Source organism: Pteropus vampyrus, unplaced genomic scaffold (genome assembly GCF_000151845.1).
Source record: "Pteropus vampyrus isolate Shadow unplaced genomic scaffold, Pvam_2.0 Scaffold2, whole genome shotgun sequence".
Classification (NCBI taxonomy): Eukaryota; Metazoa; Chordata; class Mammalia; order Chiroptera; family Pteropodidae; genus Pteropus; species Pteropus vampyrus.
The window spans coordinates 4,867,461-4,895,323 of NW_011888783.1; the positions used below are offsets into that span (position 1 = coordinate 4,867,461).

Consider the following 27,863-nt stretch of genomic DNA (forward strand, 5'->3'; position numbering starts at 1 on the left):
ATTTCATGTGATCAATAAAGCATTCAGAGCTAGTGTTTTCATTAATGGTGGATTAAATGAGACTAGAGGGATTTCATTTTATAAGTATTAGAACGTTATCCATCCCATCTCCCACTTTTTAGCCAGGCTTACGAGATATAAATGGAACTTTTTGCTTTGCCATTTATGATATAATTTGCCTATTTTTTTCCTGGATCTTGATCTTTATTTCTTGATGTTTGCTAACGCCCAAATCCAAATCCCAAATGCAAAACTGTTCAAAACGATTCGCTTCCGTACGGCCAAGAAATTGCCAAGAGATTGTTATGTTTATATTGTCAATTACCTTAATAATATAATTTTAAGGCTCAGGTTATAATTATTCTCAACTCCAAAGGCTTCCTGGCTGGTGAGAGGATGATAGGTTGTTAAGCAACTGACTTTGGAACAGAACAGAGGGCTGGAGGTACTAGTAACTCCCAGAGTGGCAGGAAGAAGGTGCTAGATCTCGGAATCTGCTTTGATACCAAAGAACTTTGATTAGCATATCATTTTCTGTATTTATTTTTTTATTTTTTTTATTAGTGAAAGACGAGCTTTCAGAAATGGCGAACTGGTTCTTTATGGCCCTTTCCTCACTAGGCTGTAAGATCTGGGAGAGCAAGGCTGTGATTTCCAGTATGTCCCCCTCAGTCCTTCGTCAAGAAATAGACGCCTGAAAGAAAACCAAAAGAATTATTCTTTTCACTCTTCAAGGCAGGACGGACTGCTCTATAAAAATCTTTATCTCGTAAGAAACATAACTTCTGAACTCCTCTGACTCTGTCAGCAACATTTGGCTTCACATAGGCTCTCTGGCTTCTTCTCTCTCTCTTTTTTTTCCCTCTGTCCTTACATTGAACCCTCCTCAGTTCATACTGGGACCACAGTAATGACCACCTACCTGGTTTGCTGCGTGGAATCTTTTCTCTCCTCTGTGATTCTCTTAGTTTACTCTACAATCTCAGGAGACTCAATCTTCCTCCTTTCATTTTGCTGCTCAGTGAAAGAAAAGACTTCAGTGCTATCATATCACCATCAACCAAGTTAAATACAACGCTGTTAGTGTTTAGAATTTCTGTGATTGAAGGCAACTTATTTCACTTATTCCTTAGATAGATAGAAAACTCAATATCAGGCAAACCAAATTCTAATGCTCCCCAAACACATCCCATCTCCAACTCCTTATCTCTGAGGAATTGCTTACGTATCTCCCTAGGTTTTATTTCCAAAGCTCCTAGCCAGACATTCACAGGCAGTGAATACTTAATATTGTTTTACTGACTTTTGATAATAAATTAGATGGATAGTTAAAATTATATGTCTTTTATTTCTATAATTGTGATTTGGTTATTTGAAAATCATTCATTGTTTTTCAATTCTATTATGCTTTTCTAAAAATGATTCATGGTATTTGGTTTAAATAAAAGTACAGTCAAATTATTAGAAAGTTAAGATAGTTTTTACTTAATATTTGAAGCCAGGGCTAATAAAGTTACTTATACAACTCCCTTAAGCATGCAAAATTTATTTTATCTGATTAACAAAATATTAAAAAAAAAATTTTAAAATATGCATCAGGTTTGTAATCTTTCTAAAATAAGTTCTCTTTTTTTTCTCTGATTTTCTGAAGTTGTCTGTACCAAAATGATACTGTTATTCTGGAATATTGATGTGGTAGGAAACTTCTACTTATGTCTCTAAAGAGTAGGCCATGATTACATATCATAAAAATAGATGTAAAACGTGGCTATTCTGGCCTCTTAAGGTCAGAGAACCATGCCATAAGCATGTCTAATCACATGTCTGTACATCTCAATGATTTAATTTTTCAAATAACAGACACTTTAATATAGACAATTAAAATGTGAATCTCAGTCATGAATTAATAGATACCCTATAATCAAAGTCTATTCTTCTTTGAATTACCCAAAATTCAGTCTTTATATTTTATCAGTTATATTACATAGAATTATTTTGTTCAGAATATTTAAATATTATTGAAAAATATGTAATTGTTGGTTAACCAATAGAATCTCTCCCTTTTTCCTTTGATTTGTTTTACCAAGTACAAGAGGTAAATTTAGCTAAAAGTTTTATATATATGATGAAATCTATTAGAGGGACCGTATAACTAATTGAATCATAGTTGAGTATTCTTGTCAACAATTCAGTTCTTAAATTCACATTTCATTAGAGTTTGTAGATTTTTACCTTTCTGGGCAAAAGAGGGTATCATCAATCTTGAAGCCAAATTGCACTGATAATTATCATATATTTCTCTTCCACCAGGTCTAGACTGGCTGAGTGTCTTATTAGTAAGTTCTAAGCCTAAATGCTTATTGTTTCTGCTCAACAGCAACCCTCCTTCTTGTGACACATGCCTTTCTCTATGAAGTATGCAGAGTGCTTGCAGTTGCTCTCAGTATCAAACAGGCCCTCAAAGACAACTTTTGACTCTTAAAGCCCAACTCCATTTTGTCTAATAAAATGTCCTTAGACTGTCTGTCTTGGTGTCTTAAGACAGTCTAATTCATTAAACTTTTTTTTTCAGCTGAAACTCTTTAAGTAAAAGTTAAATTTTCTCATTGAATGATTGTCTTATTTTCATGAAATTTTTGAAATAGCACGAACAGTTTTAGGGCAGAAAGGAATATTTTTTGATACTTTGTGTTTTATTTGCTATTCAAGTCACATTGGCAAAGTGTCCCATTTATGAACTTTACAATGCACTTAACTATCAGTCGTTTTTTGTAACCCAAGAAAGAACTTGAAATCGCTGTTAATGATGACAGTACTTAAAGATCACATTTCTCCTAATAAGAATAATCATTTTAAAATACTATGTTATTTCCATCAGATCTCCGCTCATATTCTGCTTTACTTGTGAGTTCATCTCTGATTGTTCAGATTAACTCCCGTGTTCCCTCTCCACTCAATTCACTTTTCTCCTAGCACTCTGTCTTTACCTTGCTTCAGTTTTCTATGTAACACTTGTCATTATTAGACATAGTAGGTGATTATGTATTCATTATTTTCTGTTTCTCTCCACTAGTGTATAAGCCCCTTGAGGATTAGATTTTTGCTGTTCTGTTCACACTTAAATTCCTTACACTGGTATATTGCCTAATATATAATAGATACACAATATATATATAAATATATTGAATGAATGAAAAAGGAATATATTGAGCTTTTTGATGTCACTTGAGATTTAAAGACTGGACTCATAGTTCACAGTTACTTGTGCAAAAGATAGGATTGTAGACTGGTTTATCCTCTGAGTATTTCTTCATCTATAAAATGAAACGAACACTTACATCTGTAGGTTATAGAAATGTGTGAAATCTTTTCAGAGCCAAAGTGGCTATTTAAATGTGGTAGTAATACTCTGATTTTACTTCTTTCCTTCCCTTTTAGTCTGTGCAGATACAACGAATACCCACTATGTCTCAAATCTTCTGCTAGATGTCAAGGATACAGCTATGAACACGACAGAGACACCCTGCTAAATGGAGATTATAGTCTAGGAAGTAGTAAAGTGGAAATTAGGGATGAATATGACCAACTTTTTATAGAAATAAGCACTCTTTTGAAATTGGGCATACATTAGGTGCTCGATAAATTGTTATTAAATAAATGAGTAAATAAAATTCTAAATCAAAATTTAATCTCTTCATTTTTTCTATAAGTGAAAAGTCAAACATTTTATCATAGAATCTCTTCTCACAATATCTCTGTGATTAACAGGATTTGGAGTAAATTGTCCAAAAGCACACACATAGATTCTACAAAATACTGCCACCTTTCCATGAGTTACTAGAGGAAGGAAAATTCTTATGCAAAACCAGGTGAGACTTTTTTTTTTCCGGAAGTAAAAATATTCAATAATGTGTTGTCTATCAGTCTATTACCAGTGTCCAGAGAAGTGTCTGGCACAGAGAAGACAGAAAATGCATTTTTGTCAAATTGAACTGAAGGAATATAAGAAGGAAAAAATATTTTTATTATGTTGCCAAAAAGATCTCTAGAATAGCACGATACAGACATCTTACTTTAGTTAAGTGCTCATTTCTTTCATTTTTCTTTGTTTCAAGGTCAGTTATGGTCATAAAATTTGTAATTTCTATAGACAGGATCACTAAAAGAACACAATTTAAAACAACTAAAGTATTCATGCCACACGAGGGCATGAACTCTACATTAATATACCTCCCAGCATACTACCTTCTATAATGAAGCTGCATAATATGTTTATTTAATAAATGACCTTTATAATCCAACCTCTTCCCCTAAATCTTAGCGTAAATGAAGTCTGAATGAATGACATAATACAGTTAAGTCACTCTTTGATTCCTAACTTAAAAATAATTACCTAGGCCACATACTATAATTTATTCATTTTGAGATTAAATAGGTGATTTATGAAAATTAACATCACCTAGTAGTTTTTGCATGTACAAGAGAGGAGGGTTTTAAAAGATGAAAACAAAAATGATATTCAACATATAAACGATTATTTTGTTCATACCATTTTCTCTTCTTGCATATTTAAGAAATGTTTCAGAGTCATCTCTCAAAAGGAACTAAAAAGTCATTCTTTAATCATTTTATATATTTCATATTCAAAATGTGGATTTTCAGATTTTTTTTAGCAAATTTTTTATGGGCTGGGCCCCTTTAGGTAAAATGTAAGGGATTTTTTTCTACCAATTTATAAAAGCACAAATAACAAGCTGGGGACACAGCTGACAACTTTCCAGCTTTAATTACGTTAGCCATCTGTTTTCTATAATATATGTTGTTTTTTCTTGTTAAATTCTCCCTGTGAAATGTTTTTCTTGATATTTCTTTTCTTTTTTTGGTCTGTAAATTCTACCCAGTGATAGAACTCACTATTGGATAAAGGCATAAACTGATTCCAGGGAAGCTTTCAACTTCTTATATTCACATTAGAATCTCACTGTACTGATATAAATCGGACACTTTTCCAGGGAGATTTATTACTAAAATACTGAAGGGTCTTAATGATTAAAGTGATTTTAATTTAAGGGTGCTTACACTTTTAAAAAGATGATTAGTGAGAGTTCAGTTTGTGGTAGTTTTTAGTGGTAAATTTTCCTACAGAGGGGAGTACCATTTAGCTTTAATGTGTTGTTATAAGGAAGGAACAAAAAAAATTTTCTTCTTTAACAACTGGACATAAGGAAAGAAAGGCAAAAAATGGGCATGATCACACTAAGAAACAATAGTTTTCTTGTTTCTTCCATTCGAAGAAAGTAGTGCATCATCCGAAGTGCTATTGTGATGACTACAGTAATTATTCCCGAATCTGGTGCCATAATATTAGAGAAGCTTTAAAAAAATACAGATATCCAGTTGCAAAACAAAATCAGAATCGCAAAAGATAGAGTCTAGAAATTGATATTTAAAAAAATTCTTTGATTATGATGCAAAGCCAAATTTGAGAAGAACCAACTTAAAACAAAATCAAAGCTGAAATTAAAAAAAAAAAAAATTTTTAAACCTTTAATTTGAGAGATGCACAGCAATTAACGTCACAAAACACTTATAATTTTTATGGGACTAATTTTTTGGTCAAATCTTTGATAAAGAATGAACTGAAAGATTATAAAATATGGTTGGTCCTATTCTCCCATGGCTTAAATAGCCTTTTGTCAAGGTGCCATATAATTAACCTAAAAAACTTTCCAACTGTGATTATATTAAACACAGGTGTATTTCTGTGGTCAAGTAGCTCAGGTATTAGGACATTAACAGGCTCAACTAATTGCTATAATGGCTTTGTCCAATATCATATGCTAACTCAGAAAAATTCTTCTTGCCCTACAGAAATCACCTTTCCCCTCTTCCCTTTGTTTTATCAGTGCTGTTCTTGAAATCTGAGAGCACTTGTTTTGTGATGTTATTTATGTGGACAGGCCAGACGCCTGGTTGTTAAATACTTGACCGCAGGATATTTTGTGGAAGAAACAGGATTCCTCCACTCTGATCACAGCACTATACAAATAGAGTTCTGCCAATATAGTATAATGTATGATATCTCTCTCCTCCCTTACCCTACTCCAGATTCTGATAGGTCCTCATAAGGGGACCTAAGCATGAATTTGCTTTTGAGAGACATGTAAATGAGGTTGAGGCAGACAAGAGAAGTCTGGGAAACTTTGTGCTAAATAATAATCATTGTGTTTGAATAACACTGATTTTTCAAAGAACTTTCACATCTATTTGATTCTCAAAACAACCTGTTTTTTAGACGAAAAAAATTTGAGGATAAAAATAGTTATTTGCCAAAAGTTTCATAACAAGTAATTTTCAGTGCCAGAGTTAAAAAAGCAAAATAAAACAAACAAAAAAACCCTAGGGTTTCTCAACTCCTCCATTTCCATTCCCCACTGCATCACTTTGCCTCTAGTCGTGGGGTTCCCAATGACTAGACTAAGTCAAAATACATCTAAATGTACCAGATAGCACTGCAAGTTTGCCCTCTTTCCCCATTCCTCATTCTCTTGATTTGAGTCAGCAGAGTCCTACTTAACCATGAGGGTGGAGCCAAAGAAAGAGACCTGAACTGCATCAGAAATCTGTGCTTTGGACCCCTCATGCTGCCATTTCTTCCAGCCCTGTGCCTTTACCCCACCACTCAATTTCTCTTTCCCTGTCTTCCTTCTAACCACAGTAAATTACATATAACTTCTGGATAAATTTTACTTCTTTCTCAGTTCTGAGCTGATGTACCTCCAGAAAGACTAACCTATTCCTCCTACAAGATGCCTTCAACAATGCTTGCATGTCCTCCCCTAGCAGACCATATTTATTTTCACCAAGATTCTTATCATTGCGTACTTTAATTGCTTGATAATCTAACTGTCTTTCTCATTGGGCTATAGGTACCTGAAATTAGAATGGTATGTTTTGTTTTATTTAGCTCTAGTGCCTAATGGAGAAATGGCATGTAGTAAGTGTTCAGTATTTGTTGGGTGAATAAAGACCATATTCTCATGGCCTTAGTATTTTATGAAGTATTTCTGTGAATATTTCTTTGGAGACCCCAATTTGTTCCTTCACTCTGCTAAAACTTTTTCAAGGCCCCTACATAGCACACTGGATTGTATATATTTCCTTTTATTAAATGTGGTCATTTTTGTTATTGCTTTTGTTAGACGCTTGGTTTGGAATGCTTTTTTATATTATTATTATTACAATGCTACCTCTGTAGGGGAAATTAGATTTGGTTTACATTATAGACAGTCCCTGACTTACATGGGTCGACTTAACATTCTTTGACTTTACCAGTACAAAATTGATATGCATTGATCTTTTCCTGGAAGAGCAATATGCAGTACAATATTCTCTCATGATTCTGGGCAGGAGCAGCAAGCCACAGCTTCCAGGCAGGCAAGCAATCACGAGGGTAAATAAGCAATACTCCACAGGGTACTGTCTTACCAGCGTTTTTTTGGATATTGTGTTCTGAGTGGGTTTAAGGTAGGCTATGGTAAGCTATGATATTTGGTAGGCTAAGTGTATTAAATGCATTTCAACTTACAATATTTTCACCTTACGATGGATTTATGGAGACATAACCAATCGTAAGTTGAGAGCACCTGTATTTTATTTGCACGTTTTACTAAGAAATATAACTTATTCTTCCTGAGTTTTAGGACTTTTTGACATTTTTCTGTAATTGCCAAAGTGCTGATTTCCTTTTCTTCTTAAGAAATCCTGTGGAATTCTCCACTTTTCTTGAAATCCACCTTTGTTTAACAACATGAAAAGAAATAAAAGAAATAAAATTTTATAAATGTTTTTTAACATTTTATAAATGTTTTTTAAACATTAGGGAGATAAATGATAATAAAAGAGTTAAGTATTAACAATATTTTCAAAAATAGGAAACATCGATCTGGCTTTAGTAATCATAACTGAGGGAAATTCGCCAGTTTCTTTCATCACACAAATGTTACCATTGTAAAGAATCCATAAATACCAGCCGTTAGCAAATATACATTTGCTGCCTCATTGTCAAATTGCCTTTTTTCCTTTACTAATATTTTAAGTTATTTAACTCTTAAAATTGACAAACTGGGTGAGTATGAAGCTTAATTAATCCCAAATAAGTTAAAGTATAATCTAGTTCCTATTTAAGAATCAATTTTTAAGTTTCTGACATCTTTAGAACGCTCTGAATAGAGAAGTTTGTAACTCATTGTACCCGGGCTGGCATAAAGTAGCATAAAGTCATGGCTGGGAGAAGGTTATCACTACATATTTCATATTTCTATAAGTTCTGAGTAAACTCTTCAATCACTCTATAGACAATTAAAGGAATCAAAAGCATGAGGGCCCATAAGGAATAAAATACCTTCCCCTAATTTTATGAGATGAAGTAGAATGATATTGAATATCTGAATTCTGGTATACATGCAATTTGATGTGGATATGGAGGATTATTTTGTGTCTATTTTAGAATTCCTAACTCCCAGAGAAGTCATTGGTAAATGTAGAAGGGCATGAAATAATGCCTATAAATCTACTGTTCCGTTTAGCATTTCAGATGCTGTGCATGCATGGCCTTATTACCTTATGGTTGAACTTTTACAATTCCAGAGAAATTTCTGTTGGTGGAGACAAATGTACTTTAAGTTTCTTTTTGTATCCAGCCCACTTTTTCATCTTATTTGATAATATGATTTAGTTGTGAAAAGTTTGATTGAGCTCATGATAAATCCCATTAGCCTTTATACTTGATTGTTAGCCAATAAAATTACACGAAATAACTCTTAATCGTTCCTGTGCTATTAACATCATAAGAATATGCAGATTCACCCAATTATCTTTCATTAAATAAGTATGCAGATAGATCAAGTTTAAATTTTTTTATTTGATCACATGTTCTGTTATTATTATATAACAAAATGAATAATTGCATTTATTCTATTAATTTGCTTTTATTTTTAATAGTATTGCCAGTCAAATTGATTGTGACTGAACTGACAATTACTGAACAGGAAAAAAATGAAATTGTAGCTTGGTCCTTGGACCAAATTTTTATTTTCATAACGCTTAACAGAAGATTAAGTTTAAAAAAAAAGTTAAGAACTTTTGTGAAGACTAGTTCAGACTTCAGAAAAATGAAAGGAAATGAAGATTTGAATAAGATGTAATTTTAAAAGCAGGTGGTTGATGGTTTGCTTTAAATCGTATTTTTCAATGTTGAATTTTATTAAATTTTTCCCTAATGCTTTTTTAGGATTACTTCTTTAGTTCAAATAAAGTAGATAGAATACAGTGTATTGTTTGCTATTAGAGGAGTCATATTTATATAATGTAAGTGGAATTTTCTGGGGGGAAATTTCATTTCCTGTGCCCTATAAACCAATCTGGAAAAGAACTGAATAACAGTTGGTATGTAATCATTTACCATCCATACTCATCAAAATGCCTGAAGGCTTATTTGTGTCATGGAGATAGTTTTCCCCATCAATATCCTGTGAAGCCTCAGGAAAACTAGGGGAGATTTCACAGGATATTAGGATGGTAACATTTAGTGGCTACACAGGCCTAGCATCAGGAAATGAAATAGTGACCATTTAGAAGGGAACTGAATAGAAAGAAAGAACGGAGTTCACATTCTCAGTACTTTTCACTGAGAATTTTACCCTTCCCTTTGAAAACAAATTCATTAAAAAAACAAAACAAACAAAACAAACAAACAAACAAAAAACATTGTTATCTCTCCTGTTTCTTATCTCAAAAGTACAACATGCTTTACTCTCTTTTTTTCTTTCAAGTTAATGCAGACTCCTCTTGCATTTAATCCTTCCTAAGGGCTCTCAGTTTATTATTCACGCTTATTCAGAATTTACATGTAGAGTATGAATTTTAAATTTTAAAATTTACATGTACAAATTTGTCTTCCCTTCATTCTCTCTCTAAAGTAGCAATCCAGTTGTCTGACTTAGAATATAGTAGTGAATAGTGTGTGGTTGTTCAGATATTGCCTCTGCCACTCATTAACTTCGTGATCTTAATTGACCCCAAGCCTCTACCAGGGTGGTTGTAATTAAATATATAATTTTCATAAGACACTTAACACGGCTCTTACAACACAATAAACAGTAGCTATTAATATTTATACTGGGTTATTCTTCCTTAATATTCATCCCAATATGCCCTTAACTAGGATTTAGAATTTTTCTAATCAAATTTATCTTCCCAAACTTCTATTTCATTCAGTGTGTAGACCATTCTCCTATGCTGTAGATATTTATATTAGTTATCTAGGGCTGCTGTATAACAAAGTATGGCAAACTGGGTGGCTTAAAACAACAGAAATGTATTGTGTCACAATTCTAGAGGCTAGAAGTTCAAAATCGAGGTGTCGGCAGGGCCGTGCTCCCTCTGAAACCTGCAAATGGGGAATCCTTCCTTACCCCTTCCTAGCTTCTGATGCTTGCCAGCGGTCCTTGACTTTCCTCGGTTTGCAACACTTCATTCTCTGCCTCCATCACATGTGTCCGTGTCTCTGTGTCTCTGTGTCTTCTCTTCTCTTTCTATAAAGACACCACTCATATTGGATTAAGGACCCACCCTACTCTAGTATGACCTCATCTTAAGTAATTACATCTTCAAAGGACCTAGTTCCAAATAAGGTTAAGATGTCTTTTGGGGGACACAATTCAACTTATAACCACATCAATAGATGTTAATTTCCTCCATTCATTTTGAACTTTGGAAGTTATTTTTTAATTTTTCTAATACCTTATCCCACCCATAGCTAGTCAGACCCTGCATATTTTCTATCTAGTATCTCATGGATTTATACACCCCCTTCTTTCATTCTTAGAACTATTTCTCCTAACTACAGTATAACATTTAAACTTGTGACCTTTAGTTTCATAGGCTTCCAATTCGTTTTCAATTCTGTTGTTAGATTAATATTCCTGAAAGCTGCTTATACATTCTCCTATTTATTCACTTATTCATTTGTTAAACAAGCATTTATTGGACATCTTTGTGTCAGACATTGTTCTACAGTCGTGATACAGAGAGAAATTAAATATTTTTCACCCTCGAGAAATGGATAGCCTGGGAGAGTTTACATGCAGACAAGCAAGGAAGATTTTTAAACTGCTGCAGGTACTTTGCTAGGTGTACAGACAAGGTGAGATCAGAGCACAGAGAAGAGAGTGACTAAATCACTAGAGGAAGAGGCATCACTTTTACCATGAATTCACATCACCAGGCTTCTGTAAATTGTACCATTCTTTCTTCATACGACATGTTTGCCCCTCACTCCATTCCTCTTTTAGGTGGTTCCTGCTCCTTTCCCAGGCAGTCTTCCATACCTCCACCATCTCAAATATCTTGCATTATTCAAGGCCTACTTTAGAACCCACTTTTATTCACCCCACCTCAGATAAGTTCAGCTTATAATGATCCCATCTTTTCGGATTTTTTTATACATATTTCTTTACACATAGTATCTTACATAAACCATTTGCTACCTGGACTAATTGTGGTCATTGGTGATATAACTGGATAGAAGATACTTTATATTTAGATAGTCCTTAGTAAATATTGTTAAAAGCATGATTTTGTAAACTTATTTCTTCTTTCCTCAATTAAAAGCTTTCTGAATAGCTGTGTGTCTTTTACTTTTGTATCTCTCTGGCATGAGATGTAGTCAAACATAGAGTAGATTTTGGATAAATCAGTTATCTATGAAAATGTAAATGAATGGATTTGCCAAGTGTAAAATAAGTGAATTTCTAGCACAAGTATTTGATGCCTTATTTCACATTGTTTTCTAAATTAGCATCGATAGACAAAACTCATTGTCTTTCAAACTAAACATCGTATGATACAACCAGTTTGAATTTCTAAAATGTCAAGGCAGTATAATCTGGAATTCTGTATCTAAATTTAAAAAATGATATTTAAATTTGGTTTTGCTGAATTTCCAAGGGGCTGTGGAATTGGTCCTGGAAAAACTCATTTATAATTCATTGCAGTGTTACCAGACTTAGTTGTTGGCGGCAACTGATTCCTCCCATGTTGCTGTGCACCAAAGTCCTGGCTTCAGCACTGTTGTTTGGCATCCTTACTCTCCTCTAAGGCACCTACCTATGGAGGCACTGGGAGGTTTAGAAACAGAAGTGTTGTTTTTTTACTCTCAGGCAAGAGAAGGGATGGCAAAGAAAGCAGAATAGGAAGTAATGAGTGAGAGGAAGTGCCCATGCTCCTTCAGATCCATCCTGGCCAGTTGGCCGAGGGAAGGAGTCCATTGCCAGTTAGCAGCAATGAGCCAGGAGTGACAATATTATACAGCTTGGAAGTGAATTTTTGGAAGAAATCATTTTGGAACTTAGTTTTTTCACCTAAAAGAAACCAAAAAAGTATTGAATTAAAAAAAAAGGAAATAAGGAAATTACAGAACTTGAATCACAGAGCTCTTTTGACTTGTCTTACATAAACTTCTCCAGCCTAGGTGAGTGTCTTTTTTCTTTTTTTAATTAAATTTGTTTGGGTGATATTGGTTAATAATATTAAATAGGTTTCAAGTGTACAATTTGATAATACACTATCTGTATATTGCATTGCATGTTCACCACCCAAAGTCAAATCTCCTTCCATCACCATATATTCAACCACCTTTACCCTTATCTACCTCCCTCCCCGTAACCACTCAACTGTTGTCTGTGTCTATGAGTTGTCTGTCTTGTTTGTTGCTTTCAGTTTTATATCCCACATGTGAGTGAAATCATAAAGTTCTCAACTTTTTCTGTCTGACATTTCACTTAGCATGATTATCTCAAGATACATCCATGTTGCCGCAAATGAGAGTATTTTATCTTTATGACTAAATAATATTCTGTTTTCTGTATATGCCACATCTACTTTATCCAATTATCTATCCAAAGGCACTTCAGTTGTTTCCTTGTCTTGGCCACAGTGCTGCACTGAACATCGGGGTGCTATACCTTTATGGATAAATGTTTTCAAAATTTTGGGGTAGATACCCAGAAGAGGGATTGCTGGTCATATGGTAATTCTAGTCTTAATTTTTTGAAGAACTTCCATACTGTTTTCCATTGTGGCTGTACCAATTTACATTCCCACCGGCAATGTAAGAGAGTTTCTTTTTCCTCATAACCTCTCCAATACTTGTTATTACTTGTCTTGTTGATCAATAAGTAAAGTGTCTTTCTTAAGTATTCCCACCACAACCTGGGTTGCCTCTAGTTTTATACTTAAAAAACTGCATTCTACTGGTCTGTGCCAAACTGGTTCTCTCACGAGTCTGTGAACCTCTTAAGGATGGGGAGGAATTTATTACCTTACCTTTGTATTCCCAATGCTTGGGGAAGTAACAGATAGATAATAAAAAATTAAATAAACTATATTACCAAAAAGCATACATTATGTTATTTTGATATTTGCTTCAAGAGTAAGTGCATTTACTTTATAATCTGAAATCATTCCTAATGCCAAAGATATTAGAAGACGAAAACATCCAAGGAAGCCTGAAACCCACACAGGGATCTCGAAACTGTGACATTAGCTGTATGGCTGCTGTGCTGTGGGGGCTCATTGGATGGTGTGCATTTGTGGCTTTTTGCTCTCCCACTGATATTCAGTCAGGCTGTCCAAAAGTTTGAAATACATTTTATTACCGAATAAGTCACTGAAGGACAATCAAATAGGTGATCAATCTACTCTTGATTTAATACCATTGGAATTCTGTATTACTTTCACTTCTAGCTTATTCCAAATCTGCTTTTATAAGATAACTTTTCCCCCCAATGATTGAAGGTTGTTTTTGCTTAGGTTTCTAGAAAACCCTTAAGTTGTCGTTCTTGAGAATTAGTTCTGGTAATTAAAATAAATAGTGTTAAAATACATGCATACATACATACATAAAATAGTGTTAGGCAAAGACCTCTTAAAACAAAGGAAGATTTCTAAGATAAGAGCCCAAGACTCATATAGGTTAATGAGAAAATAGAATTATTTATAAAATTTTAACGTGCATGCAGAATTTTCAGAATGAACTACATATATGTGCAAACTTTTTTTCTCCTACAGGAAAGTTTCATTACCCACTGCAGCTTCTGTATATTTTGATTGTGTTTGGCAAGGAAGCTGGACTCCAAATTTCTCATTTTATAATTCAAAGTATGTCCTTGTACCTGACAAGTATTCAATAAAATTTGCTGGAAAAGTAAATATTGACTAAATGGATTAAATAATGCCTCCATTCCATTTGCCAGATTGACTAATTTATTTGGATTAACTTTCAGCAGCAATTTCAGGAAAATTTATTTGTGATATCCTGGAATATCTCGTGTCACCTAAAAGCGAAGGCCCATATTTTATATATTTCTATATAGTAATAAATAGAGAAACTGAGGCACAGTTTACCAAAGCAAATAACCCAGTTAATCTTTCTGTCCAACCTAAATTTTATACTCCACAGCTTAGCAAATTTTATGCATTCTTCTCCTCTGATCTCAACACCTGCTAACCACTGTGTTTAGCAAAAAAATAAGTGTTCCATATCTATTTGGAATTGAACAAATGGTTAAAAATTTTTGAAAACTCTAAGATCTTCCCACAGATATTTTAAGAAAACATCAAGAGTGTTCTTTTCTTTTATATATATTTTCTTCATAATCACAATGTTTTAAGAAATTAAAATGTAAATTAAATAATAATGATAAATTTCAGAATTTAAACGATATTAAAAGGAATAATATTGAATAATTATTAATAATTTAAAGCTTTCAAAATTCCAATAAAGCTCGTTCATGTTCACATTTCCTCTGCATACGTGTGCTTTAATTTGGTCTCCATTCACTTATTAAGGAAAATAATTTTTCAGAAGCACAAGAATTTACAGGTCAAAAATCTTAGATTCCATTTTTTTGTATTTTCTTGCCCAACCACAGGATAATGAAATATCTCTAGCTTATTTCTGTATTTCGCTAAAAACTTGCAAATCTTTCTTCTCAATGTAGTAAAGTTGTATGGGAGAAGAAAATGATTGTCTTGGTTATTGGTATTCTCAGCCTCTTCCCCGCTTCCCCTCTTCCTCCCCTCCTTCTTCCCCTCCTCCTCCACCTCCTGCTCTGCCTTTACTTTTCCTGTTTATCATTCCCCCTACAAGCACAGTAATTTCCCAATGAATAGCTTTGCTTTGCATCTAGAAGGTTATTAGTATAATTTCCCAGTAAAGGAAACAGCTTTTTTTCTCCTTACAAATATTATTATGGCATTTGTCTGGTGTTGAGATTCTGTGCATATTGAAGCTAGATCTTAAAATTGCAATGAATAAGATGATTTCTATACAATCATGAATGTGTATAGAAGGTAAGCTGATCATAAAGAGATGGATTTCAATTCTGAAATAATGTTTTTTAGTCTTATTTTAAGGAGTCTATTGTCTGTTCTGGAAGTGATTTGGTAGAGAATGACAGAAAGAAGGGTAAAATCACCTTCTAATTTAAAATAGCTATAAAATAGACATAAATTAAATCTAGGTAGATCAGGATAAAATTGAGTATTAATGGGTATTAGTTCAAAATCTCTAAATATACCCAGGTGGATAAATTTAGAAATTATGCTTTCACAACATGAGTGCTTCCCTGACTCCAGAAGTGACCTCTAGAGGTGATAGTGCAACCCTCAAGGTCCCCTTTAGTCACTTCAAAATATTTTTAGAATCTTTGTAGAATGAATGGGTTCAAAAAGTCATTGAGAACTGCACAATGTTTAGTTCATTGTAAAATAAATTTCAACTTGGGCAGGGAAAGGGAAGTGAATAAAGAATGAATTAGAAAGTTTAAACTGACTACAATGTCTGTATTTTCTCTAGAGGTCTAAATATTCTTCTGTATCAAGGAAGATAGAAAAAGAACACAAAATGCAGCTGCAAAGAAATGATAAGATACCCATCTGAATGTCCCATATTGAATATTATCTCATAAAAATAACTCATTTTAGTTATAAAAATGAATAAAAATATATGTTCTTTTTAGGATGTAATATCTGGAATAAATAGCATTGATACATTGTGTGAACATAATGGCATATATTTTTGTTTGTTTGTTTGTTTATTTATTATGGTGGCATTGGTTAACGAAATCCAATAAGTTTCAGGTGTACAAATTAACAGTAAGGCATATGTATATTGCATTGTGTGTTCATAGCCCGTAGTTAGATTTCTTTCTGTTACCACATATTCGACCCCTTTTACCCCATTTACCTTCCCCCTTCCCTCTCCCCTACTACCCTCTAGTAACCACTAGTCTGTTGTCCATGTCCATGAATCTCTGTTTGTTTGTCCTGTTCGTTTATCGCTTTTAGATTTATATTCCACATATACGTGATATCATGTGGCTTTCAACTTTTTTCTGTGTAGTTTATTTCGCTTAGCATGATTATCTCAAGGTCCATCCACGTCGCAAATGGCAGTATTTCATCTCTTCTTATATAGATATGGCCCACATTTGAATAGCAACAAAAAAATGGGACTTTTCTAAAAATTACATGATAACCGTAGGATCAAAGCAAATAATTTTACATCTGATATAGTGTAGAGCTCTTCCTTGGTACTTTTACAATTGGATCATTTTTATATACTGTAGACTATTTAAAACAACTCTACCATCTAAAGCGGCTAACAAAAACAACTAATATTGAATAAATTATTCAACAAATATTTATGAAACATCTACTATGATCCTGACACTATTCTAAGATATCAGCATATATCAATGAACAAACTAAGATAAATTATATCTGTACTTATAATGCTATAATTCTATCATGGGGAAACAAACAATAAAGGGTAAATACAATAATATAGTAGGTTTGAAAGTAATAAGTATCACATTAAAAGAAAAAAGAGCAGAAATTGGTTGAGAGTGACATGGGTGTGTGTATGTGTATTTGGTAATTTTCATTTTTTTTTTTTTTTCTTTTTGTAAGGTGGTCAGAGTAGGCTTCACGGAAAATGTGACATATGAGCCAAGTCCTAAAGTAGATGAAGGAAATCTGGAATGTGGGTACTACATATTACTCAGAGTTTGTTCTTTCCTTACTTAATCTATCTCTAGACTACTAAAAGCCATGATATCACCCATTTGAAAGAGAAATAAGCTACGTAAATTTTTGGTTTTCCTCTTTATTTCAAGCAATATCATACTGGGGAGAGCTTAAATAGATAAACTTCATTCAAAACAATTCAAAACCATGCATTTAAGTAAACAAACACATTTGGCATAGCACAGATTCTATTTAACTTATTCATTGAGAATTAACATTTGAGAATAGGATTACAACAGAAATTACAACTGAAATTTATAGTACATTCAATATAAGGCAGGCCCAATTCTCTCTGTGGTGTTTTTATGGCTACTCAATAGTTAGAGCCATGTGTTTGGAGGGAAAAAAAAAATCTATGTCAAATGCATTAGCAGACTGAAAGTTGGTTTTCCAGACAAAATTGTAGATGAGCATTGCATGTGCATTATATGTAGTTTTAGTTTCACATTTTGGCCACAATTATTTAGATTTCCCAATGATACATGGAAAGAAACTTGAGTAGTACCTAATATGAGAGATTTTCCTTTTTATTTTTTTCCATTTTAAGTAAAGTAAAAACAGCAGTTTTACTAGTTAACTGAAAAGCCTTGAGAAATGTTTAATGGTTGCACTGAAGAAATTATATTTGTACAGTTTATCTGATCTCATTTTATTTGTATGCTTCACTGAAATATTGTGTGAGTTGTCTTTTTACTTTCTCAGATTCCTAGATACGTTTTCAAAATTAATTGTTGTATTGTTTTAGAATATAAGATATAAGATATGATTGTCTTTAGTGGATGACCTTTCTAAAAAGAGATTTGGGTGGCTCATTGGAAAGTGAAAGTCTATAGGTGTTTTGAAGAATAAAAGATGCAAAATTCCACACACTGCTTCATACTCACCTACCCACCTATCCTCTCATAGACCTTGAGGCTGGGTGGAAAAATATTGTCAAAGTATGTAACAGATCTCACTCAACTATCCCTGGTGGCTTCATATGTAATGATGAATATGGAATAGTTGGCATTTACTCACATGGTCTAAAGAAAGAACTGAATACTCTAACCTCTTTGTCTCTCCCTTATGGTCATTAACAGAGGGAAGGGAGAGATTTCCTTGGAAGATTCTCTGAAACTGCATCTAGCATCAGGGCTATGCTGTGCATAGGTAAAGGCAACATCTGTGGTTTGGTCCAGAGGGTCAAGTGGGGGCTGCTCTGCTGTTCCCTCCCTTGTCCCAGAAGACATTCTGCTCACTGTATGAGAACAACAGCTGACAATGCCATCAGTCCAGCTCTTCCAAGACTTTTGCTGTTGGAGAATTTTAAATAACGTTAGCCCAGACCTTCACAACCCCAAAAGGGATGGTGGCCAGCTGGGTCAGGAAGGCTGAAGGGCTGCTATAACTTTCTGAAAATTGTTCCAAAATATGAGCTGCTGTGACTGACACATCTTCTTCCTTTCTGGCCATACAGAGGTCTATGTCAAGGACACTCTTGACAAGAACCACCAAGTAACCTATTTCCCTTTCATTTAAAACAGGTGTCCTTAAGTGCACATCTTCTCTGAGAAGTTTAGGAAAGGAGGAAAGAGAGCTTCATGTACTATTTTTTAAATAAGTACATCAGTGAAATAATCCCTTCCTTCCTTCATTCGCTCACATATTCATCCATGCATCCAGTGTATTTATCAGAGACTGATTATGTGACATTGAGTGTGAAGGTTCCTGAGATGAACACATGTCCAGCTCCCAAGAAGTTCACAGTCCAGTGGGGAAAAATGATCTGAACAAACACTTGTCTGAATAGGAGATTTAAAAGTTTTTGTGACACATGAGTACTCTACTTTATTTCTGCAAGAAAGAACTTTAGTTCATGTCTAGGGAGTATCCCTCACAGGCTTAGGGACTTTTTCAAATTCCTTGGGTAGACCCTAATGATTTAATTTACAGGTAGAATCACATTTCTCTTGACAGAGGTTTCGATATGGTCATTTCTATGCAGGTTTTTTTCTTTTTTTGCATGAGTAATTATATAAAGCAATGTAGACATAGGACGTGGCCCATCATTATCAAGCAGCAGTTCTGATGACTGGGTTTCTAATTGTCTATTATAATAAGATGATGGATTTGGTCTGCCATCTAGTGATTATGAACTGAATTCTCACAACTAAATTTAAAAGTGCATAACCTTTATGAAAAGACAAATATATGAGGATATATGAGAAATACAGGAGAACTGAGTTACTCTCAAATAAAATGTGGTCAGATAAACTATATCTCTTTTCTCTAAGATATCAGTGCCAAGATGTCTGTGGTAATGACTTCACAATAGATTGGTTCAATTTGTTAAAACATTTGGTAAGGGTGAAAAAAATTCTGTAGCTTGGAAGATAAAAATTTTGAAAAATTTACATTGAAGGTTATACCATTGAAAGATTCCAACACTGAAGATTACAAAATAATGGCAGTACTATCAGATATCTACCAGTCCTCATTAATTTTACATTAATTAATTATATTCATTAATTAGTCCTCATTAAAGAAACATAAATAGCAAAAATACAAGTGTGACAATATTGTAGTTTTCAAATTCTTTTTCAGATTTTATAAAAAATATTTGTTTACTTACATACTTTAAGATCAATAATTTTTTAAGTTCTAAGCCTTAGATGTAAGGTAAATGTCAGGTTGGGTTAGTTTTATGATAGGTGGAGGATTCAGGAGGACAGTATTGAACCTCTCAGAATGCCATATGAAAAATCCTGTTTAGTAATTTTTTATAATATTGTCATTCATAAAATAATTATGTCATGACAACTTTACTGCAAATTGGCTGCAATTTTGCTTTCTATTTTATTTTTCTTTTTATTTAAATAAACATTTATGTAAAAAACAGTAGGGACAACCTAATTATAAGGTACACAACTACCACGTACGAACTTGAGAACTGCTGGACACCCTGAGTTTTCTACTCAGTGTTTCTTTGTACGTGTCTTTCATTCAAATGTGAACAATGAGAGTTCACTGAGTTTTTGCGCCCTCTGTGATGTGCATGGATTCTTGTGTTGGGGAAGAGAAGGCAGGGTTTAGCAGTGAATGCGGTTTTTCATCTCCTTGCCATTTAAAAGCATTCTAACTAACATCGTCTTAAATTTAATTATAAATTTTCAGGGGAAAAAGGACTAGTGATGACTCAGAGTATAAAACTAACTTTGAACATTGTAATTTAAAGAAAGTAAAACAGTGGCACACTTCTCTGCCCCTGGGATTGAAGTCAAACTTTCAGAATGAAGCTGACCTTCTATGAGTTAACACAAGTTGGAGAGAATGTGTCTTTTTATTCCAATCTCAAAGGAGCTGCAGGGAACAGTATAACTCACCCCTGAAGAATCTCTTTCACATTTTAATCATATTTAATCAATAACATTGTTGCATGTCATTTTGTTTATTGTTTGTTGTCTTATTCTCAATTTCCACATACCTTATAATTTCATTGGTACAATTTAAATCTACTTCACAATGATAATATATATTTTTGAGAACAGAACACATATACATCTAATATTTTGCCCATGCAGTGCTAGGCATATACTCACTTAAACCTCAGTAAATCCATGTGAACACTTTTGTCTGCCGGGGTATGCGAAGGGACAAGCAAGCTTGAATTTATGGCATATCTGATTTTCAGCAGTGGTATTTAGTGCTTGTGACTGGATATTTCTTTCTCAATCATAAAACTTAATGAAAAAAGTTATTCTGAATTTATTTATTTAATGGAATTGTTCAATGGACTGTGTTCATTTCTATATAGGTTGTGTTTCATCATGAAACTACATTGTTTCAAAGTGATTTTTCATCTAAAAGTGTTCTGCTTATTTGATGTATAAATTTCTTTTCTTTCTTTCTTTTTTTTTTTTTTCCAATATAGTCCTGAAGAAAAGCATATTAAAGCAGGAGATTTAGTTTCTTCTTGGTTTAAAAATGCCTATAATGCACTATACGGAGCTGTATATTGTATACAAAGCCAGAGTTATTTTATTGGTTAGCTATGTATCATATGATAAACATCTTTTAATGAAGATGAATCAGATTAGAACCTTCGTGCTCTTCTTATGAATAGCACAAACACCAGGATGTGGTGTCATGCTCTGAAAGCTATTTTCCATTTGTGATGAATATCTGTGATGAAAGACTAAATAAATATGTGAAAGTATTCCATAGAGCAGTGAGAAGAATGTTATCCAAGAAAAGCTTTCTAAAGCTAGGAAGGTGGATATTTGGGTTAATGTCTTTATTCTAAACTGAAATCATTTTCTTCTGTAGTTCTGTATTATCAGTTAAGTATATTTATTGACAAATAATTTCTTTCATAGATTAATATTAAATGCATTTTTAAAGTTTTTAGTTTTATTTTTTATTGAGTATAAAGTTAATGCTGGTGCAGTTAAGTCAGTGAACAATAATTTAGGTTCACTTATTCACTCATTCATATCCATCCATTGAACAAGTATTTGCTGAATGTTGGCTCCATGAAAAGTATGGCGTCAAGCTTTAGAAATATTGTGATGAACAAGACACATTGTCCTTACCTGTGGAGTTCACTGTCTTGTGGAGGAAATAAGAAAATAAATAAGAATAAATAAATTGTACTGATTTCATAAATTTTATGAGGGCAGTGAGTTTTGCCTATTTGTTCACATTTTAGGAACTGTTTCATAATAAAATATGAATGAACGGATAGATGAATAAATGAGTTATTTAAAGAGTTTTGTGAAGTATATCGATTGAGTAAAGGAAGCCTGCTTTTATAGGGCAGTCAGAGTCTTGTGGGGACAGGTGATAATTAAACTAGCCACAATAGCAAGTGATGGGAACCTGAGATAAGTGAAGGGAAAGCAGTGCCAGACAAAGGGATCAAGTTATGCAAGGGAGGCCTTTGGACTTTAAAAGGGGTTTTGAATTTAAGTAGTTGGGAAGCTCTTGAAGGAATTAGGCAAGGTTAATATGATCTACATTATGTTTTAAAATATTCTACTTTGGTTTCCTAAAAATCACAAAGTTAAAGATGTAATATATGTATTGATTTTGTTGTAAATGTATAATAGAATTGCTATAATATATGTATATTTATTTTAAAAATATGCATTAAATTTTTATCTTAATAGAGAAAAATGTTTGGCTGATATTATATAATAGCTTGCCATATTGTTTTGGTCATGGCTTTCCAAAATTAATTTTGATGCAGAGATAATTAATTCATTGACCGTTTAGCTTTGTATTTTCTTTACAGTGTAGTAAGCACTTTTAGTTTAGGATGTCTAATGTAAATCCATTCCACAAAATGGTACGCTGTTATTCTTTTTTTAACTTATGTTTAAAACTAATTTTTTACCTTATGTTTAAAACTAATTTTGATAAAACTAATTTTGATAAATTTAAAAAATTTTTTTAAATTTTTAAAAACATTTTTCTTCATAGTACATGAATATATAGCATCGTTTGTTGTTGTGAGATATATTAAATTTTCTTGTGAGTTGAAAGTCACAATGGCGTTCCCCAAACATTGAAATTGTTTTCAATTTCAATTTCAAAAATTCAGTTACTTTGCTTATAGATTACAGATGCCTCTATTTTATTCACTTTGTTAATTTTTGTTGTATTCTCTTTAGAACTATATATTTTTCTTCCCCTTTTCACATGGCTTATTTTTATTTCTCCTGTTTGGTTATTTATACCTACTTTGAATCACTATTTTTTCCTTCCCCTATCGTACTAGGATTTAAGTATCATAATCACTTTTTGTGAATTACATATTGCTTTGTATGTAAATACTAAATGAAGTGTGTCCTTGGGAAGTTACTGCTTAACCCAGAGTTTTTTTGGAACCCACAAGATGACTCACCTTAAATATTTCCCAGATTCTGAAATTTCAGATTACTAACCTTTTTTTTTTCCTTCTTTTTCTTCTTATTCTAGAAGGATATGGTGAAGAAATAGCCTGCACTCAGAATGGTCAGATGTACTTAAACAGGGACATTTGGAAACCTGCCCCTTGCCAGATCTGTGTCTGTGACAATGGAGCCATTCTTTGTGACAAGATACAGTGCCAGGATGTGCTCGAATGTGCCGACCCTATAACTCCCCCTGGTGAATGCTGTCCTGTCTGTCCACATACAACTGGCGGTGGCAATACCAATTTTGGTAAGAATCCTTAGGTCCAGCTCAGAATTGATCCAGTGACTCATCTTTATAGTTGCAGTGGTTTTTGCTCTAAGAATTCAGCAACTCAAGAGAATAATTAAGCCACTGTTCAATGGTCTTTGGGGTTAATGATTTTGCTCACCCAGAAGATTAGTCAGAAGGTTAACATTAGTCAGAAGGAGACAATGATTTCCTGTATTTTTAAAAACCAGGGCCATTTTTGGCTGAATTTTGAATGGTTCTGTCTAATTCGAGAATTCCTTGTATCACTTAAGATGGTCATTTGTTACTCTATCCATGCTGGATACCTCTAAGATATTTGTTGGTTTTTTATGAAGTTCATTGATGTTCTAAGAGGAGATCTAGAAAACACATTTATCTTCCCTTTGGAAATGGAATAATTATTTCTGATGTAATTTAATGTCACAGCATCATCTATTAACATTAGCTCATAAATGCAGAATGCTTTTAATGTTGACTAAGAAAGATAGGAGAATGAAATAGATTTCCTAGAGAAAACAATAACATAAATTACTGGGTTTAAAATTTTTTTTTGTTAAAAATGTGTTTAACATATACTATGGATTTGAGTACATATAAGATACATATATGAGAAACAAATTTATATGTGTTTTAATGAACAATGTAAGGTTAATATTAAATTTTTAGGTTACTTGTTTCAGCAGTAATGAATAGAGACTTGAATCATTGTGAAGACAGTGTCAAGGCATTATTTTTTCCCCCAAATTCCACTGCAGTTAACAAATATGATGACATATTCAACAGTATTTCATGGAAATATTAGACAGTAATTTAACATTTTCTTCTTGCATATCATTCATTAGTAACAATGTGCCTTGAATGAACACCTAAACACAATTTTTAGCAATTTAATAAGGATAATATAATGGAAAGAATTAAAAATATGACACCTAAGGGCTACCTGAAGCAGATACAATCTGCAAAGAAGCTCCAAGGAATGAATACTTCATAAGTGAATACTATGTTGGGATAATGGTGGCAGATATAAAAAAAATACTTCATAAGTGAATACTATGTTGGGATAATGGTGGCAGATATAAAAAAAACAAAAAAAAAAACAAAACCAGAACAAAATACACAACCTTCTGCAAAATGCTGGCTTTGGAACACCAAATTCATTCCAAGACAAATAATAATAAGAGTTGACAACAACATTGATACAAAGCTACTATAAGAAAGAAAGTAGTAGAGTTTAGCTAATTTATGTGATGAAGCATATACTGATAAAGGTATTACCACAGAACAGGTAAAAAATTTTGACCATGTCACCATAACCAAATAAAACTTAATAAAGCAATTGCCTCTGAGAAGAAAGCCATAAATTATAAATACAAATAAAAAAATAATGATGAGGAAAGAAGTAGGAGGAAAACCAAAATCATAGGGAACTGAAGATGAAATAGGAAAGAACATAAGGAGAATTGATACCACAGAAAATACAATGAGGAACATAGAAAATAGTAATGAGAAAAGAAAAAAAATTAAAAAGGATTTGAAAGGAAATAATAAATATATAGAAGACAGGTAAAAGATGGCCCCGAAGAAGAATCCTCAAAGAAAAAGTAGCGATATATCACATATAGATATATTACAAGAAAACGTTTCTAAAGAACATGAAACTTCAATTTCAATATTAAAAACGAGAAGCAAGTTTCTGAAAAAGTTGACTCAGAAGAATCAATAAAGAGACTTATCTTAGTAAAGTTATTAAACTTCAAGGCAAAAAAAGTATTTTGGAAAACTAGAGAAAAAGAATATTTAATAATAGAAATGTTTTTCCAAACTCAGAGATAGAACATAATTATTCATTATCACAACAATTTAACATTATTGACTGTACCTGAAAAAAACAATTAGACAAGAAAAAGAAATTAGAGGTTTAGAAATTAGAAAAGAGGAGGTAAAACGATCAATTTGCAGAAAATATAATTGTGGAATGGAGTAAAAAAATACTACAAAAATAAAAGATTTTAGTAAGACAAGGCAATGTAAAATAAACTAATAGATTTATTTTATGCAATTACTTCATAGAATAAGTGATGGGAATAAAAAAATACCTCATTTATAATAGCAACTGATAGGATAAAGTGGCTAAGGATAAACAACACGAAATGTTTAAAATCTATCTGAAAAAGAACTTTAAAACACTGCTAACTCAAATGATGACTAATGGAATATTCTATTATGTACTGGTTGGAAAGACAAATTATGGGAAAATCAATAACAGTGGCCTTCTATGGGGGCGTGAAATGTGGGAAATAAAGGAAAGGGGATAAGATAGGAGGTTTTTCACTGCATAATTGTATACCTTTAATATATTTTGGTTTATTAACCATATGAATGGTCTTCCTGAAAAGTATAAAACACAAAAAGAGTATTAATTAAAAATAACATTATAATCTTCATTGTTAATTTTATACTTTAATGATTTTAAATGCTATATAAATGATGTGAAAAATATTTAAATGTCAGAATTTTCAAAAGGCATGTAATATTTTGTCTCTATAGATATATTGATTCAAAACAACTTTTGAGTCCTGCTTACTGGTGTTAGGGAAAGCTGTTTAAGTTAAATTCTGACTCCATAAAAATTCTATTATTAAAATAAATATTTAGGAGATTCTCAAAAACTGTTTCTGTATAAAATAACATATTTATTCTTTTCTTTTTGTAGGTAGAGGAAGAAAGGTAAGTTTTACTTTGAATAGTTTTATTTTTATAAATGTCACTTTTATTCTAGTATTGTCTACATAGGACTGTGCTTTGAAGTGTTCAAAACCTTTTGTAAGGTAGAAAGTACCCTAAAATATAAATATATGAGCACAATTCAGTTACTTTGCTTATAGATCACAGATGCCTCTATTTTATTCACTTTGTTAATCTTTGTTTATAGATGTTTTTTTCCAGAAGGTTATGAATCCATTAGGGATTGAACTGTGTCATATTAACCTTTGAATTATTTACATTTATCACAGAGCTGAGTATATACTTTACATATATTAGAAGTGTAATAAATGTTTAATTGAAGGAAAGAAGGAAGGAGAGAAAGGAAGGTGTTAGTTCTACTTCCTTGGGCTTGTAGTCCCTCTTCCATTAGTTAGAAAGTAAAGATTCAATTAAAAGAGTTAATTGATCATTTTACCAAACACACATCACTTCCTCTCTGCTCCCCTTCCTCACACATTCAAGGAGCCAAAAATCTAATCCCAGAGACAAGCCTTACACTCAAGAGGAAAATGGTGTAATACAGCCATGACTCTAGTACACTGGCCAGTTTAGCCACTTGTCATCTGGACATAGGTAATCCCACTAAATGAAGAGAGTTCAATTCCCTTGGATGTGTTCTCAGTTTTCTGGTCAAGTTGAAAAATATGACTATTTGTTTCAGTCTTATCCAGATGGGTTGGGCACAGGAATCAGGAATGGAAATAGGGAATCCAGATTTCATGGCAATTATTAAATAGATTACCAATGAATTTAAATTGTCTTTACTTTTGCATACATTGGAAAATCAGTAGAGTGATAATCAGATAATCGGATAAAGCAATGCTATACCATCATGGTAAATGAAAGTGGTGCTATCAAAGAGATGTCCCGGCCACTTTTACACTTTTTGGTCCTGAGGGCAATACCATGAATTTGTCTTGATTGGAATGATTATCAGTGGAGCTATTTCTATTTAAACATATATCAAAGGAGAAGGACTACAAATACTAGTTCATATTTAATTTATATATGAAAGCTAGAAAAATAGAAACTTAAAAGTTTGAGTATAGGCCTCAAACAATCTATCTATCATCTATCTATCATCTACCTATCTAATCTGTGAAATAAAAAAAGAACTAACAGTGAGAACTGCCCTGAAATAATCAGTTTAATTCATTTAATAATCACCCAACTTATTAAAGGACAACTGTAGGCTATATCATTTAGTCTACTGCCTTTTTTTCAAGGGCAATGTGGGACAGCTGGGAGAAGGAAACACTCAAAGCAGTTGCCACCTTAGCACATTTTAGTTACGTGCCTCTATTTTCATGATTCTTGCCATCAGAAATACAAGAGCAGAGTGCTGCTATAAAAATGCATTTGTGCTTGGTTTATATCAATATTAATTTTTATTTATAACTTATTCATTCAAGTTAATCCCCAAATAATTATCGAGCCTTTGTTATAACCCCATATGAGGCAAATGATACAGATGATATGATGTTGGGAAAAACAGTGTTTGACTGTCTTTATGGTAACAGCATCCTATAAAAGTCCTAAGGCATGTCCACATAGCATTAGATGACGAGTAACAGACAAGATGTAAAATTAAACTGTAATTCTTATCTGAATTTGAGTATTTGAATGGATATGAAAATCAAATTTAAACTTTAGATAAGTCATCATTCCACATAAATTAACTATTCAAAGTCCATATTAATAAAGTCAGTAAATATTTACATCTGTGGCTTATTTCCAAAATAGTAAATATCATAGAATCA

The 27,863-nt window shown here is 32.8% G+C and overlaps 1 protein-coding gene across 4 annotated transcripts in view; it reads left to right on the forward strand.

Annotated features, from left to right (window-relative positions):
• COL5A2 (collagen type V alpha 2 chain) overlaps positions 1 to 27,863 on the forward strand; it is a 134,125-nt gene that overhangs the window by 43,105 nt on the left and 63,157 nt on the right. For 3 of the 4 annotated variants that reach the window (XM_011356273.2, XM_011356290.2, XM_023528951.1), the window contains exons 2-3: positions 23,110 to 23,334; positions 26,051 to 26,064. In XM_011356273.2, coding sequence (XP_011354575.1) covers positions 23,110 to 23,334; positions 26,051 to 26,064 — 239 coding nt within the window. Of the gene's footprint in view, positions 1 to 3,768; positions 3,870 to 23,109; positions 23,335 to 26,050; positions 26,065 to 27,863 lie in introns of all 4 variants that reach the window. The other variant, XM_011356281.2, reaches the window with a different exon arrangement.